The 17379-nt window shown below is 39.4% G+C and overlaps 1 protein-coding gene across 2 annotated transcripts in view; it reads left to right on the top strand.

Moving 5' to 3' along the window:
• The window catches only part of LOC150075719 (glutamate-gated chloride channel-like), a 713240-nt gene that overhangs the window by 432701 nt on the left and 263160 nt on the right, over nt 1-17379 (top strand). For both annotated transcript variants that reach the window (XM_090387634.1, XM_090387633.1), the window contains exon 3: nt 14370-14476. In XM_090387634.1, the coding sequence (XP_090243760.1) occupies nt 14370-14476 (107 nt within the window). The remainder of the gene's footprint in view (nt 1-14369; nt 14477-17379) is intronic.

Genomic DNA, 17379 nt, shown 5'->3' with positions numbered 1-17379 from the left:
ATTGCTTTGCCTAGTATTATGAGTGAAAGCCGTTTTGCTGTAACTGTGGTGCCCTCATTAAGTGCGAATTTGAGCTCGAGGATGTCGTGATGTGAATGGTGAATTTTCAGAATGTTCAGTTCTGTCGAGCTTCCACAAACATCGGTGCTAGTGGAATCGCATTTGTTGGTTTTGCGAAGATTATCACCGTCTTAGACGTTTTATATTTTACCTGTATGGTACTCAGTTTTACCAAGAGATTTCCTCCCTTATTGATTCACTCGATGTTTTATTTTGATGTCAGATGAGATCGCGCTTCTCTGAAAGGGTACATAATCTGGAATGCTTCCACAGCGATGCCATCACATACTTAAGTGAAAATGGATTCCAAAAGATATGTCACAGTAGGATCACCATCTCCAAACGTATGCAACTACGTTAATGTTCAACATAGCATCTATTTTTCATTTTGCACGCACACTTAAGTTTGTCGGTCGTAATCTCTTTTTGACGCATGCCAACTTCCGCCATCTTTTCAATGTAACTGCTTGATTGTTCACCATAGATCACCAACAAGAGACAGAGTTCACCTATGATGAACTCTGTCTCTTGTTGTGAATCCATACAATGATGGGCATTGACCTTTAAAATGCCATCAAATTTAGCCTACCAACTCATCGATCGCTTATCGCTCTTAATCCTGATAACTGTGAAAATTAATTACAATAATTATGTTGTCGTCAGGCGTGCGATGACTGCAGCAGATGAATTTTACTCCACCTAAATAACTTTTCTATTCATACTTGTGAAGGATAATTTTGATATCATATACATGAATTTCAGGAAAGCTTTTGACACTATTTCACATAAAAGACTGTTGTACAAATTATTAAGGGATATTGCTTTTCATGGACTAATTTTGTTAGTGAAGTCCCCAGGATTCAGGTTGGGCCCATTTTTTGTTCTACATTTATTTTGGTATTGATAGAAGTATATCAGGTTTAATGTCTAAGTTTGCAAATGATTCAGAGGTTGGCAGGGTAGTTAATAAGAATAACAGGATATCTGCTGCAACGAGATCTAAAAAAAATTAGGCCATTTCTTAGCCTAATTTTAGTTGAAATTTAATATTTCCAAATGCAAGGTATTACATACGGGTAGCAGTCATCTCAGATTAATGCACTTATTGTGTAGTACTACCGTCAGGGTAGTGGAAAATGAAAAAGACCTGGAAGTAATTGTGCAGTCAGATATGAAGTCCTCTGAGCAGTGCAGACAGGCTGCCAGGACAGCTCATGAGGTTTTGTCTGTGATATACAGGAACTTTGATAGGAGAGCGAGGAACTGATTATTCCGTTGTATAAGGCAATTGTGAGGTCGCATCTTGAGTTAATACCTTGAATGGATTGAGTAAGCTCAGTGTCGATGGCATTCCTTCTCTTGCTCAGACTCCACATATGAGGAGGCATAAATTCAAAGCGAGGAAGGATGGTTGCAGGATAGATATGCGAAGGATTTCCTTCAGCCAGCGGGTGGCTGACTGTTGGAACAGACTTTCATCTGTTGTTATGGAAGTGGGCAGCTTGAATAAATTCAAGGAAGAACTAGACAAATTATTGGTTGGAATGGACTGATGCTTTATAAGTTTTCGTTCATGAATCATATGCCACCTACTAATGAACATTGGCCAGAGGTGTGTACTAGATGGACATGACAGGTATCTTTGTAGCTAACATACCATTTAACTAACATACAGCCTAACCAGTTGGCTGTGGTCACGTGTTGATTCTTCAAAAGAAACCTGCATTCTTACTATGTTTTTTTTTTTGGTAGTTGTTGGCGCATCGGCTTCTGTGGCCATAATGCACCTCCCAAGGTTTTTGCAGTACTTTGATCCAAGCCCGAGGCGGGATTCGAACCAGCAACCTTTGGGTTGCTAGGCAGGTACTTTACACACCCGGCTAGCCCGGTCGCCGTTCTTACTATGTACAAATATAGTTTGTGCTCTTACTATACATAAACAAACTACTTAGCCAGCGAATTAAGATGAAAGCAACAATGTTCCACCACGTATTCATATTAACTAATTACATATGTTACTGACCTTTCTTAACAAAAATATATACGACAGGAATAATACCAGATATTTGGAGTAAACTTGCGGTTAAAAATACGAGCGTTTTACATATATTTCAGCAAAAACCCATAAAATCATTTATTGACGCGATAATGAGAAATTGAGATCTAAATTAAATTATACCGCGTAAATCCGAATGGAATAACAGGGTGTACGCCAAGGGTTCTGTTTATCTCCAACTGCAACGTTGATTTGAATGAGATCGTTTTATGGGCGCAGAAAGCAGCAATTAAAATGAATGTTTATTTGCCGGCTGTTTTTCCGGAAATATCCCGCTAGATTATGCGTGCTCAATTTAAGCGTGCGAGACAAATTGAATATATTTTTTATTTTTCTTGAACCGGAGAATGTATCAAATTTAGTAAGGTTCAGTATGTCGATTCTCGGGTAGTATTTACCTCATGGTACCCCTTACACGGATCGTTGCAAGTAGCAACGATTGGCAGGCTTAGCCTCCTTCTCGTTGCTCTCCTCGCAGTGATTGGAAGCTCTGACCTTCTTAATATACGGTACCCATTTTAGTTAGTGTGTTTATTAAAATCGGAAAACGCCGATTTTAAAACAGCGGTTGGTGAGGGAGGATTCAATCTCAAGCTAAGTAAAAAGCAACCAGTGGGAAGAGTTAAGCCTATCGATCGGGAGGAGTATCAGATCGTAAAGGTTAACTCCATTTCTAAACTGTTCATATCCAGAATGTTGCAAGGATTAATCAGAAAGTAATATTTCTTTTTTTGATAATCTTTTCCCACGGGTCATTTACCCGTGATGTTATTTTTGTTCATTGTTTTTATTTAATAAGCTTACTTCGCCCGCTTCAACCAACTAAGAATTCCCTTTACATACTCCTCCGCACAAAATAATGACACTACACTTTTAATTGGTATTAAACTGCAGCCCATGTCCTCCTTGAATTTTGACAAACTTGCCGACTTATCTACCCTTGTAAGCAACTTATTCCAGCGTCCACCAACATGTTCTTCCTTCATTCACTTCACTGATTCCTCTTCAGGGCACTATATACGTCAATCTACGATCTGCAGACCCATCATCTGAGCCGTTCCTCATAGGGCTAATGCTTACAGACCTCCGCCAAATTTCTTGCCCTTCTCTTAATCCTCTTTCTTTCGATGTGGCCTGAGGGATTACAAATTTAGTCATGCCATTGTCTTATAGACATGTTTTTTTGTAAAGGGCGGCTCCTAGAATATCAGTTCAACTCCTGGCGCACTATGGCCATAGTTGCCGATGCGCCTAATAAATCCCTAAACTAACAACAATCAGTTCAACTCCGTCTCGTGACTCTCTATGAAGAACAATACCACTGCAAAAGTGCCAGAAATGTGAATAGTTTAGGTTTGTGTGAATACACTGGTGTTCAAAGAAAGTGCATCACCCCTTAAAATTGTAATTGTGGTCCGAATAAAGTAAGTATATATGGCAATATTTCTTACAGATTGCATCAGATAAGATTGACACACGTAGGTGATGACGTAATATTGCATCAGCTGTTACTTTCAGCTATATAAGCACGCTCTGCAAGAGTTACAGTCATTCCTTTCTTGTGTCAGGATGGCGAGTTACGTGCAGTTGACGCCACGAAGAAAGAGTTGCTTTTCGTGAGGAAGGATGTTCTTCCCTTCAGTCGGTCTGCGCGGGTAGCACAGTGGTATCGTCACCGTCCTCCCCACAGCGGGTGGAAAAGGCCTGGGTTCGAATCCCGTCGATGACGCGAGGAACTTTAATGGGCTTTTTTCACTCCGTGGCTGAGTTAGTTGGTCTCAGGCGTAGATAGCAAGGTTTTTCTCCCCAGTAACTGGGGTTTTTTCGTCTAGCAAAACAGGCAAATCAACCATAGAACATACGCAATTTACAGACACAAATACGGGTTAATGTATTTAATTACGGGTAACCCTAAAATAATAATTAAATTTTTTTTGTAATTCAGTCGACACTGAGTAGATTTCTTTCCAAACTTAACAATACTGGCTCTGCTGATAGGAAAAATGGAACCGGACCCCGCAAACGAGTCTCTACGCCAAAACAGGACCGCGTTTTGAAGCGCTTACGCCTTAAAAACCGTAAAGCTTCTTTGTCTGAACTGAAAAGAGAGTGGGAAGAATATACAAGGGTGGTAGCAAGTGCAATAACAGTCAGAAGACGCCTCTTAAAAAATGGACTTGTACTCTGTCGTCCTAAGAAAAAGCCCCTACTCACACAAAAAAGGAGAAAAGCCCGATTAATTTGGTGTAAGGTGCATGTCAAATGGACCCACCCCCGAGCAGTGAAAGTCAGTTATTTTCTCGGATGAGAAGAAATTCAAACTGCATGGTTGTGATGGGAGAAAAACGATTCCTCCGCCGTAAACGTGGTGAACCAGCCAGACTGTATGGTGTCTACAGTGAAAAGGCCGCCGTAGCCTAGTGGTTAGGCGCGCGGGTGCATAAGTACACGTGCCTTGAGTGACCGGGGTTCAAGCCCGTGACCACTGAATACGGTGCTGTTTCTTGTATTCTGTCTATCTTGTGAACTCCTCTGACCGTTTGGTCGTCCCGGAGTATAAACAGAAAATTTATTTTATTTATTTTACCTACCAGCACCCCAAATGATATGGAGTGCATTTGGTATCACCTGCTGTTTATAAAAGGTTCCTTCTGGCTGCCAATGGATAGCTGGCTATATTGGAAGCAAATTGGTGCCAACCATTTGAGACCATTTCAACCTGCCAAGTAACTGCATCTTTCAGGACGACTCTGCTCCTTGTCATCGGGGGGCGAAAAGTGTAAGTAGGCGCTTCTGTAGTTACTTTCTGCATTAGAGGTTCGACATTAAAGTGTTTACATTTGTTACAGGTGAAAAAAATGGTTGGAAGAACGGTCCATTACAACTGTTACCTGGCCAGGAAACAGCCCGCACCTGAATCCTATAGAGAACTGTTGGCATCGTGTGGAATCTGCAGTTGCCAGAAAGAAACCAAAGACCCTTCGTGAAGTTCAGGAAGCCATAATTGGTGTTTGAAACCTCGAAAAATCGTTTATTATCTTCAGAAATTGATCTTGTCAATGTCTCGACGGTGTGCTGCTGTCATCAGGGCCAGAGGCAGTTTAACTAAATATTAGTTCGCACCTGGTGAACTTTTCATTTTGTTTTCCATTTAAAATGATAAACTGAAGCAAATTCTGGTAACATTTCAGCCATAATTGTCGTGTTTAACAAAACTGTTGTATAAAGATTGCAAATGTGCATTTTGGAATATTTCGAGAGCACCTGCCAAATATTAGTTAGCTTTGCCTTAACTATTAATAAATATCTTTTCTTTATATTTCTATTTGTGATGCTAGTCATTAATGTAACATACCATCGCGAAAAAGGGTTAGAAATGTGAAATTCCTAGGTGATGCACTTTCTTTGAACACCAGTGTAGATATGTTTTTGCTTTGTAGCAAATGTCTGATCTATCTAACGAATCCCTTTTCATTTTTCTGAGCGATTGGTGAATCCCTTTTCATTTTTCTGAGCGATTGGTGAATCCCTTTTCTGAGCGAGTGTCTGACGAATGACTTTTCCATTTTCTATCGATCTCGTTCGTAGCGGAGTTACTAGAATGATCGTCCTCCCCACGTCGGGTGGAAAAGACATGAGTCCGAGTCCCGTCGATGAAACCGGGAGATAGTGTTTCACTGGCTCGATTCATCTGCGAGGAATTTTTATGGGCCGTTTTCACAACGTAGTTGAGTTAGTCGATCTCATTGAGAGGGTATCATGGTTTTTTTTTTTCTCTCCCGGAAATCAGGTTTTTCTTCCAGCAAACAGAAAATCAACCATATGATACATGAAATTTAAAGACAGTATGTGCGGAGCATTATGGCCTGAGTTGCTGATGTTCTTAAAACCCTACTACAACAATCTTTTTCTATCATGTGCTAATGGTTGTATACACATTTAGAAAAAAGCAACATGAAGCCATGCCGTCTGAATGCACTGTGCTGTTCGGCAGGCTGGAAGCGATGTGTTATCACTGTTATGGTTTGGGAACTGTTTTTGTGGCATGCCCTGTATCCTCTGATCACCGTTAAATCAACGGCTCGATGGAACTGTCTATCGTATCTGCGCGGGCAGCACGCAATTTACAGACACAGTACACATGGGTAGTTGAAATTAAATTCCAGGTGACCTTAATAAAATAATTTAGTTTAGTTTTTTTTTAGCTTCCTATCGTGGCCAACGACGCATATTCCTTCGTGATGACAGTGTATCCAATTCCACACTGTCATCACGTGATGACAGTGTGGCAATTCCGGCATCTCACAAAAACGCTCCACCTGCAGTGTCCTAAACAGGTTTAAGGAACATGACAATCGATTATCCTATAGCTGCCCATATCATCCTATCTTAACTCAATTGAGCATGTTTTGAACCGATTGAAAGAGGACTTGATGCTACGACCATCTGGCTGAAAAAGTGCGGCCATTGCTGGACACATTGGACCAACTTGCTTTTGTTTGGATTTTTTTTTTTTTTTTTTTGGCCATATTGCGTCTTTGTGCCCCGCATGAGTAGCACTACCCCCAGCAGTCCATGCTAAAACATCTCAGTATTGGTGTACATAAAAGATTGTTGATAGTTAATTGGGCTATATCTACTGCGATCTGTTCGGAAGCACTGCATAAACTTCATAAACTTGAATTTATAGATGTATTGATAACTCATGTATTAAGGTACAGGAGTTATCAATTATACTAAGTGTGCTACCCACAAGGGTAGCACACTTAGTATAATTATCGTTCCCCCTACATGGAGTGGAAAATACCTGAATTCAAATCCTGTCAATGACGCGAGGAATATTGATGGGCATTTTTCACAACGTGGCTGAGTTATTTGTTCTCAGTCGAGAGTGGCATGGTTTTTATCCGGGAAACTCGGGTTTTTCGTCCAGCAAACAGCAAATGGATCGCAGAACTCACGCAATTTAGAAGCATACTATATGCGGCGCAATATGGCCTTTAAGTTTTTGATGCACCTAAAACCCTACAATAACATAACAGTAAGGTATCATATTGCAAAAACTATTCCTAACCTTAGAGATAAATTTGAATCCTGTGTTTCGTGGATATTCAACGATTTTATTTTAATAAAGAGAAAGGTTGCTAAAGTAATTAGATATTTAATTGTTATCCTGAAAGATATTTGACTATTCTAATATTTATTTGCTCTATTTTATTAATTAAGAAATTTGAGTGAATTGCCCACACGGCTCATAGTGCGATCACAATTGAATGAAGGAAAGCATAATGAAACCGGTTTTACCATCAGCTTCTTTTGTGATTTTATTTGGTGTTACAATTAAATGTGATACCTAGGTCCGATATGGAACTAACTCTCATTATGTTCTAATTGTTTATGGAATGATTAAAGAGTTATGTCTAAGAGTTTTGCTAGCCGACCACAATAGATTCGATGTGGGTGATGACGGAGGTACACGGATTTGCTTCTCCATCACCTGATATATGAGATCTGTCTTAATTCTATGAAATGTAATGTAATCCGAAAGTGGGGGAACTTGAATCTGAATTCTTCGGTAATTTTAAAGATGGGAGCTATCGATAGAATGCCTTCAAGAAGTATATATGATTCGGGAAAGTTTCAGCCGCACTTTGTGTTACACTTCAGCGATCGTATCTGTTCTGTCCATAGCCTTGCAGTTCAGTGGTCAGCTTTTGTATACCAGGGAAGTTGTCGGGAAAGTTCGAAAAACCGGACGCTGATTCCGTTAGCTGATTCAAGCGAATTCTGGGTACGGCAACAGGAGCCATTGCTGTATGCGCTGTTTGATAATGAGTTATCAAAAAATGAGAAACCCAAGCCAAACATCAAAAACCGCTTTCTCATTGGCATGTTTTTTTGTCAGTATCTGCACAGAAGGAACTGTAGGTGTCGAGTTTGTTTTAAGCTGCGTTGCCTTGGCTACAACCACCAACTGAAAGATGAATGACTTAATTGGACATCGGGAAGCGTCTTAGTATTGTATGCAGAGGATACAAATGGTTTTCACGTTCTTCTTGTCCTCAGTCAGGCTATTGTAAACATCAAGTTTCAAGAAGTGCCGTAACAACATCCGGCATCTGTCATCTAGACTTGCATGAAGAATGGGGAACTGCAACCGACGTGCTGCTTGACTCAGTTGCACTGGGATGATGTCATGAAGCCAACTTGATTTATTAAAGCAAGAAGAAGTAACCTCCCGTAATTTTTATAGATTTGACAAGCTTTGGCACCTTTGCAGCTGCCATTTTGGTGGGGGGAGGGGGGTTCAGAAGAGATTGCTGCAGGTTGACGTGATAATCGCAGGTAGCTAAGTTTGTATATCGATACCAGTAACTGTGTTTTATCACCGTAATAGGACAACTAATGTTTCCTTTAATGGCTGCATTTTTCATTATATTATCAATAACTAACATCCATATGATTATATTAACTTTTTAGCCCTTAAGATAGATAGCCTTAAGGCTATCTATCTTGGCAGAGTTAGACTTTCACTTCGACTTATCAACGCCGTACCAATGAATTTCAAGCTGCCACGAATTGAAACGAAGAGCAGATGGGATCAGTATTCCTCAGCCACGAATAACAATCGATAATAACTAAATCTAGATATTCAACGAAAGCATTTAGGAGATGGAAGCACGAAGTATAATAATTCGACCAGACTTGCAGCATTGGGGTGAGGGTACGTTGGGTGGTTTCTGCCGATCGCCGTTCATATCGGAGTCAGCGCGATCCAAAATTGAACTGGCGGAAAGTAATCTAAGCTAGCTTTCGAAAACGTATCGAGTGTACATTTTAATTAAAAGCGCCTTTGTTTAAGTGGGAAGCATGGGACGCTCCACTGTACGCTTCTTCGGTTTGCAACTGCGATAAACAAAGTGTAATCACGCGCATGTTCTCACCGCTGTGCTCGAAACATCTGCGGAATTAAACTGTAAAGTTCAGCAGTTACATTTCGCCCGAGTTTACTGTGTGGTGGGGAGTTAATGTATCGCTTTTGTCATACTACTTCCCTTTCGCCGACAGAACGTGTCGGTTACAAAGAGTAACCCCCTTTTACCTTAAAGCTGGAAGAGGAAACAGTGCGACAGTGGAAATTCCGGTGCATTTTAAAGCGCAGATGTACAGATTAAACCCGTATGTCCTTTATTCTGGTAGGCCTTCAATTAAACTGCATATCTTCTTCTTGTTGGGGTTCCCCCGAAGGAAAACATCGCACTGTCATCCTTTCTGTCGCGTGCGGATCTCGTAGAAGTTCTCTAGTGAAAATAAAGTGTGGCCTTTCAACTGCATTAGTGTGAAGCGGTGGACCATTAAGAAGAACATCGGATTTGTCCTTCCTCGAAGTGAATGCTGTCGTTTTAATGGATTTATTGCGTGTTCTTTTTGTTAGTAATGTGTTGGAAGTTACAATCGGATTCAGTGATATGCTTTCCTTTTAGCCATTGGTGAAAATAGAAACTGTCTTCCTACTACTCTCAATAGCCCAACTCCTGGTGCAAAGAAATGCTTCGGGAGACAGAAGAAGTGGATTCACTGGAATACGTGCAAGTAACATAACATGAAGGCACAGAAATTAGGATATAAATCGATGGAAGAAATTGAGAGTTCAGTGTCTTAGAGGTGTTCAGTTAAACTCGTGGATGCATAAATATAAAGAGAAGCATTTCACTGTTGGGTAAGAAACCTCAATATATAAGAGGGCGAGGGGAATATTATAACGATTATGATGGTTTGGGACAACTTTATTGTTGTCCCAAAGATAGAAAGTAAATAGTTTATGGTGGTTTGAAGAAATGCTGGATATAGAACTACGAATATATCTGCGTGACAACACTTGTCTCCTGAATTGAAAACAGGGCAGTATACAGTAAGGCAGGTCAATATGAGCGAGCACCGTCGACGTATGACTAATTAGCACAAAATTAGACAATCGCTGTTTACTTCACAGTTGTAGCGGGTTTCAAGAGCAGAGGTTTCCTTTTTGTTGGTTGCTGTGCAAAGCATTATTTATTTATGAAGACCCTAAACATGAAGAGTACACAACCTATACTACTTGAATTTCTGTTGATGGTAATACATATTATTATATTAGGGTCACCCGCAATACATGTGAAGAAAGGTATTTCTATAAAACGGAAGGTGAAGGGATAAATAAGGAAGGAAGAAAGAAAGTTGATTCTGTGAGTTCGAAGTCCCCGCCGTATCCGAGCGGTCAGGCCCGAGGGTGCATAGGTATACGCGTGCCTTGAGTGACTGGGGTTCAAGCCCGTGACTGGCGTGTACGGTGCTATTTTGATTTGGTAGTTGTTGGCGCATCGGCTTCTGTGGCCATATTGCACCTCCCAAGGTTTTTGCAGTACTTTGATCCAAGCCCGAGGCGGGAATCGAACCAGCGACCTTTGGGTTGCCGGGCAGGTACTTTACCCACTCGGCTACGGTGCTATTTGTTGTGGTCTCTCTGTCTTGTGAACCCCTCTGACCGTGTGGTCGTCCCCGAGTATAAACAGAAAATTTATTTAAGTTTACAGTGAATGGATGCTGACTGGTTTCGGCACGTGTTCGGACTGGTTTGGACGAGGGGGGGGGGGGAATAATTACAATTACAGGATCCAATTCAGAAGAACACCACCCATGGAAGTATCAGCAGAAAGGGCATGGAGAAAAAAAACAAACTGAAAGTCTGAGACAGACAGCGGGAAACTTCGTAAGAGATCATTAATTAACCCAACTGTCCTCTTTTGAGAGGGAGGGAGCCCACCCCTCACGCCGTTGCTTTCACCCCGGCGTCTCACACCGGGGGAAATGGGATGATTAGTGTAACTTAATGTGCTGAAATTTATTACTGTAAGTACGGTTTTGAAATAAATAGATTAAAATAGTATATAGCGATGAATGATATGGCATCCAATAAAAAAATCGGTTTAAAACGCCTGTGGAAAACAAGAAAAATAATTTATTTTTCAAAGTAAGTAAAAAAATAAATATTCAAAAACAAAGATAAGAAGAAATTAGAATCATTATTTAAAAGATTCTCATTTTTTTAAAGTGCAGCTATTAGTAATCTGAAACTGTTAAAACCATAATAATCTGAAATATCAAGTAGGCTGTGATGTTTTTTTTTTTTTTTTTTCATACGTTGATTTCGATTTTTTCATAAATTAAATCCTTTTTATTTTCCTTTTATATGATTAATATGGGTGAAAAGTAATGATCTTATGGAATTATGGATCTTGTGGAGTTATAATCTCAGTAAATATACTGAGATTATAACTCCCCATTTACTCGAGTCTTAGATTAAAACATACGCGAAGTGTCCAAGGATCCTTTGACCCAAGGACAAAAGTGTCGCGTTGTTTAAAGCTAGCATTACTGCATTAAAACTACGTTTAATCGAGGAATTTCTTTTTTAAGTACAAATTGTATGGAAAAAAAGAAATAATTGCCAGATTTCTAGGTATCCAGTTCTTCTTTGTGGTAGTGAAATGCTCCATGTAGGATAACTTGTTGTCCCAAGTAATTCCCAATTACTTCCAACCAAATATTTTAAAAGGCTCGAATATAAAATTTCACGAAAATCCCTCTACTGGGAGTCCATCTGTTACAGCCGGATGACCGGAAAGATATAGTGAAGACAATAGGCGCACTATATATACAGGGTCTCAAAAATATTGGTACAAACGTTTAGGGGAGGCAAGTAACATCTAAAGGAATGTGAATCGCGTAGGAACCTATAACTGGAAACGTCACCGTAAGTCGGTACACGGCGCTGTTCGCGAGAGGGAAAATTTCTGGTTTACTCATTCAAGCAATAGTCGCCGCACGAAGAGCATGCATCGATATACGAACTGTGAGCTGGCAGACATGCACTTAGTGTATGGATTAGCAGAGGGCCCACACGATGTGCGCCCCCATGCGGCACAACATCGCTTCGCAATAAATGTGTGGGCAGGTATGGTCGGTGACTGCTTAGTCGGCCCATACCATCCAGCATGAACTCCACTAAATATCGGATATTTCTTGAACAAGTTCTACCAGGGTTACTTGACGATGTTCCAGCAAATGTGAGACGCAACATTTCGTTTCAACATGACGGGGCGCCTGCCCATTATGGAAGGTGTGTTCGTGACCATTTGAACAGGCGTTTTGGGCGTCGATGGATTAGCCGTGGTGGACCCGTTGCCTGGCCCCCCACGCTCACCTGATTTATCGAGCCTTGATTTCTTTCTGTGGGGGGGGCCTCAAATCTATCGTGTACTACTTTCCCTTGACGTTTCCGGTTATGGGTTCCTACGGGATTCGCATTCCTTTAGATGTTACCTACCTCCCCTAAACGTTTATACCAATATTTTTGAGACGCCCTGTATATGCTAAGGCGCCTAAAAAAAAAATCCCAGACACCGTGGATACCGGCACACTATAGCCACGGAAGAGATGCTTCTTTCCAACGAAAAGCAAAACGAGTTATAATGAATAAGTACTTTTCTCCAAATTAACAGCGTGTTACCTATGGTTCTTATAATAACAAACATTTTGCGAAAGACTGATTTTTTTTAATAACTTTACTCATACTACGATGATAGGAAGTGTAGAACCAAAAACCACAACTAAATGCACATTAATATTTCGTTGGCCCACCGCCTGCTTTGATGACTCCTGCACAACGACTGGATAAGGTTCTGAATGTATTCCACGGAAATCTCACCGTAATAAACACCGATTAATGTCATCTGCAGCTCTCTAAATGTTTTTGGTTTCGTTTTCGTTACGGAAACACCCATTTTTTTCCCAACAGTTTTCAATTGTATTTAGGTCTGGACTGTTCCCAGGCCATGCTATTGTGCGAACTGATTTATCATTCCACCATTTTTGCACCCGTGGACAATAAAGACATCGAAATAAATTACATTTATTTAAGCAAGAATGCGACATTTCATAAATTTAAGACTTTTGCTAATTTTGAAATAGTACTTATGGTTTTGGTTCTAAGAGATGGAGCAGGGTCGTTCTGAAAAATGCAATTGGCAACATCCCCACAGTAATCCCGTTGGGAAGTAATTTTGTCTCAAGAATGTCCTTGTACCGTACCCTTTGCAAATTCAAGACGACCAACCCCTCAATGTGAAATACAGCCTCCTATCATTTGAGATGCAGAATGTTTCACAGTAAAGACGATATAGTCGGGCCAAAATTCTTCTCTTCGTCTAACAGTCTGTCTCCGTCTGAACCGTGCATTCGAACTTTGATTCATCAGAGAAAGTAACGCAATTCTACCGATCTCCACACCAACATGCTCTTTTGCCCACTTCAAACGCGAGCTTTCATTCTTTATGCCAGAAGTGGCTTTTTCTTGGGCGACGTGCTAATAATCCTGATGAGAAAGGGCATCTACGTACTGTAGCAGTACTTTAGTACTTTCTGTTACTCTCATGTTTTAAGATCTGTCGATGAGGCTCTTCTGTTTCGGATACACAGATAGACCAGAAATTTGTCCTACTATGCAGAATATAATCGTGGGTGTCCACTTCCTTCCTTTTTTCTGTTTAGACTGCCATTTTTGATCATTTTCGTAATAAACGTGCCACTGTTGGCTGCAATAGTGAATCCTTTGGCCATTTTATGAGTACAATGTCGTTCTGCATTCACCGCAGCAGGAACACTTTTCCTAAGTGGTGTTAATTGTGAAAACTTAGCCGTTGCAATAGCACAGAATACTGGGTTCGTGTCATGTGCACCGGATTTATACTGCCGCTAGTGTAATGCAATTATATATGTGTCACATCTAAGCTAACTTGGTAGAGAAGAATGATGAAATTAGGTAATGCTATTACAAAGCACATATGATGTATTGCCAAATTTCACAGATATTCGGTGAAGTTTGCAAGCGATGCAATTTTTTGAGAACCACTGTATACGCTTTATACGTTCTTCTTCTTTTTTTTTTTGGGAATGTTTTCGTCTTGGCTATATACCGTTTAACTGAATAAATGTACATAATTTGCACATTATGGCATTAGAACAGATACCTACTATAAGAATATCGGTTGCGAAATTTCGATACCAGAATATATACATATTCTGGACTACGACCTGCTTTATTCTCTCTGTCATAGTAGCCGTAGCAACTTTGTGTTTAATATATCGCGATTGATAATCATTTATTTCGATGACCACTGTGGAAGTGCCTTATCTGCGTTTACTTTTCCTACAGGGGAGCCAAAACAAACTTCAGACAGGTAGAAAAGCGAATACTCGACAGCATCATCGGTCCAGGTCGCTACGATAGTCGTATCCGACCCCACGGCATAAACAACACAGGTGAGTCCTTCATGGATAAAACTTATATATATATATATATATCTGTTATTCATTTCCAGGTTATTTTTATTTTCCCACTATTTCTACAGTTGTTAATTTATTAATATTATTTATATATATTTGAATAACGTTTAAAATAGTTGGAAACGGAATCTTTCATAATAAGAATAAAATAAAAAGGTACAGCATACATCAGTGGCAGCAAAAAGCACATTCCTCTACATGATGCTTGAAATATAACCATACAAATAAATCAGAATGAGAAATTAAATAAAATAAAATAATGCCAGCAGTATGGCAAGACAAGAGCGAAAATAGTCGAAATTAAACCTAAATTAAATCAAACCAAACAGGGAGGGAAGAGAGTGGGGTAACAAGAGTAAAAATATTGCAGCAGAAACTCTAAAATAATTTAATTTAGAAAATCTAAATATAAGAATCATAATTCATTGAATTTTGAAAGCCAATTAAATAGAAATTTAACGGCGCCCCCTCTGACGGGCACCATGTCCAAATTTCTGTGAAATATCACCAACAGAGATCTAGACCACTACAGTAAAATAAAACAAAAATAAACCAAAAATAGACTGACCATTACGCCCCATCTCAACAGAGGACCACAAGGCCAATAATGGTCAGGGAATGACCATTACTGACCATTCTCTGAACACAAATGGTCAGGGAATCGCTGCATTTCGATCGCTAGACAAATCACCGCAAAGGAGAATCGATCGAAAGATCAGTCCGCCATCCGATCCCCAGATCGAACCACCAATGCAGGGGATTTGAACAGCGGTATCCTGATGCAGCGAAAATTAAAAAATAGAACAGATACGAGCACTCCAGTCCAAAGCCACACTACTGACAAAAGTAATTATTACTTTTGTCAATAGTGTATTGACATTTACTTTATTATTACTTTTGTCAAAATGAAAGTAATTATTACTTTTGTCAGTAGTGTGGCTTTGCACTGGAGTGCTCGTATCTGTTCTATTTTTTTAATTTTCGCTTCATCAGGACACCGCTGTTCAAATCCCCTGCATTGGTGGTTCGATCTGGGAATCGGATGGCTGACTGATCTTTCGATAGATTCTCCTTTGCGGCGATTTGTCTAGCGATCGAAATGCAGCGATTCCCTGACCATTATTGGCCTTGTGGTCCTCTGTTGAGATGGGGCGTAATGGTCAGTCTATTTTTTGGCTTATTTTTGTTTTATTTTACTGTAGTGGTCTAGATCTCTGTTGGTGATATTTCACACAAATTTGGACATGGTGCCCGTCAGAGGGGGCGCCGTTAAATTTCTATTTAATTGGCTTTCAAAATTCAATGAATTATGATTCTTATATTTAGATTTTCTAAATTAAATTATTTTAGAGTTTCTGCTGCAATATTTTTACTGTTGTTGTTATCCCACTCTCTTCCCTTCCTGTTTGGTTTAATTTCGCCTATTTTCGCTCTTGTCTTGCCATACTGCTGGCATTATTTTATTTTTTTATTTTAACTATCATTATAATTTATTTGTATGGTTATATATATATATATATATATATATATATATATAAAATAGGGATAAATGTAAGATAGCCATCAGGGATATATTGAAAGGGTTAGCTCTTGAAAAAGTCCCTTTCCATGTATCTGTTTATGAATAATTAGCTACATAATCATTATTGTATCATATATTTATATATAATATTGTGTTATATATTTATTACTAATTATATGTTTATTTCCAGGGTATGGCATTGCAGATCTATATAGGTTTTATCATAGCCTTTATAAGTTGTTTTGGCCTAATGGCCCGCAGTATACCGTTTTGTTTATACACATTTTCAGGATCTATAGTAGTACTTTTATTATAATAACTATATATATATATATATATATATATATATATATATATATATATATATATATATATATAGTTATTATAGTATATTACTAAAACTAACTGAATAAATAAATATCCAAGTGTGAAGTTAACTTTTTGCTAAAACCGCGAGTTGCATGATTCAGGCAATGAAAGCATCGTTGAATTGTTACGAACTTCACCCGTTCATACAATCATTAGCGTTCTGTTACTCATTAGCCAACTACACTGCTTATAATAACATTTCAGTCTTTCAGAGAAGATTCTCTGAGGCGAGAGTTCGCTTTCATTCTTTCAGAGCAGCCATGGAAACGTGCCTTCCTCTTTTGTAGTTCAACGAACGCTCATTCTTGGCCTTGATCGGAGCCAGATGGCAAAAATAGTGTATGGTTAATAAAAGAAAATTGGGCAGCAAAAGCGGTATAGAAAACGTGTCTTTAACTTTCAGAATATCAATTTAAATTATTCGATAAAAGGAAGAATTCTTTTAACGGAGGCTTTGTTTTGATCGTCGGCATCCTATAATTAAGTTAGCAAACAAATGAGGAAGAGCTCCTTGGCATGTCCATCCCGGTCGTTGAAGCGGAAACTCTCGCAGATGTGAATGACAAACGCAATCAACTCAGCAAAATCTCGATTCAAAGCGGATCGATGGAGGATCAGTTTTGGACAGGTTTTAAAGCGTTTTCCTTCGCAGTGAACGAATCTGTTTGATTTGTGCTGCGGATCTGAAAAGACAACATGATTATTCACGAGTTAATCTCGGCAACATTTCCAATTAGCACTAAAATTGCATACAAAAATCTCAGCAGATGGACTTGACCAGACATAATGACCGAAGCATTGCACGATGCCCTAGTTAGTGCCTCTACTCAGCCCTAAAGAATGCGATTACAAGCAATTGATTAATTTTGTTCACTGGAAGTTGCCAAATGCAATTACAAAAAAAAAGTCGATAGCGTCAAAATCTCTAATTGTATTCGAGTTCCACGAAGAGCGATTTCTTGGTGAAAAATTTTAAAAATGAGGAAAG

This window comes from Mastigoproctus giganteus, chromosome 13 (assembly GCF_048544385.1).
Source record: "Mastigoproctus giganteus isolate SK-2022 chromosome 13, ASM4854438v1, whole genome shotgun sequence".
Taxonomy (NCBI): domain Eukaryota; kingdom Metazoa; phylum Arthropoda; class Arachnida; order Uropygi; family Thelyphonidae; genus Mastigoproctus; species Mastigoproctus giganteus.
Note: the sequence above shows the minus strand (reverse complement) of the source record. Positions and strands in the feature narration are given on the sequence as shown.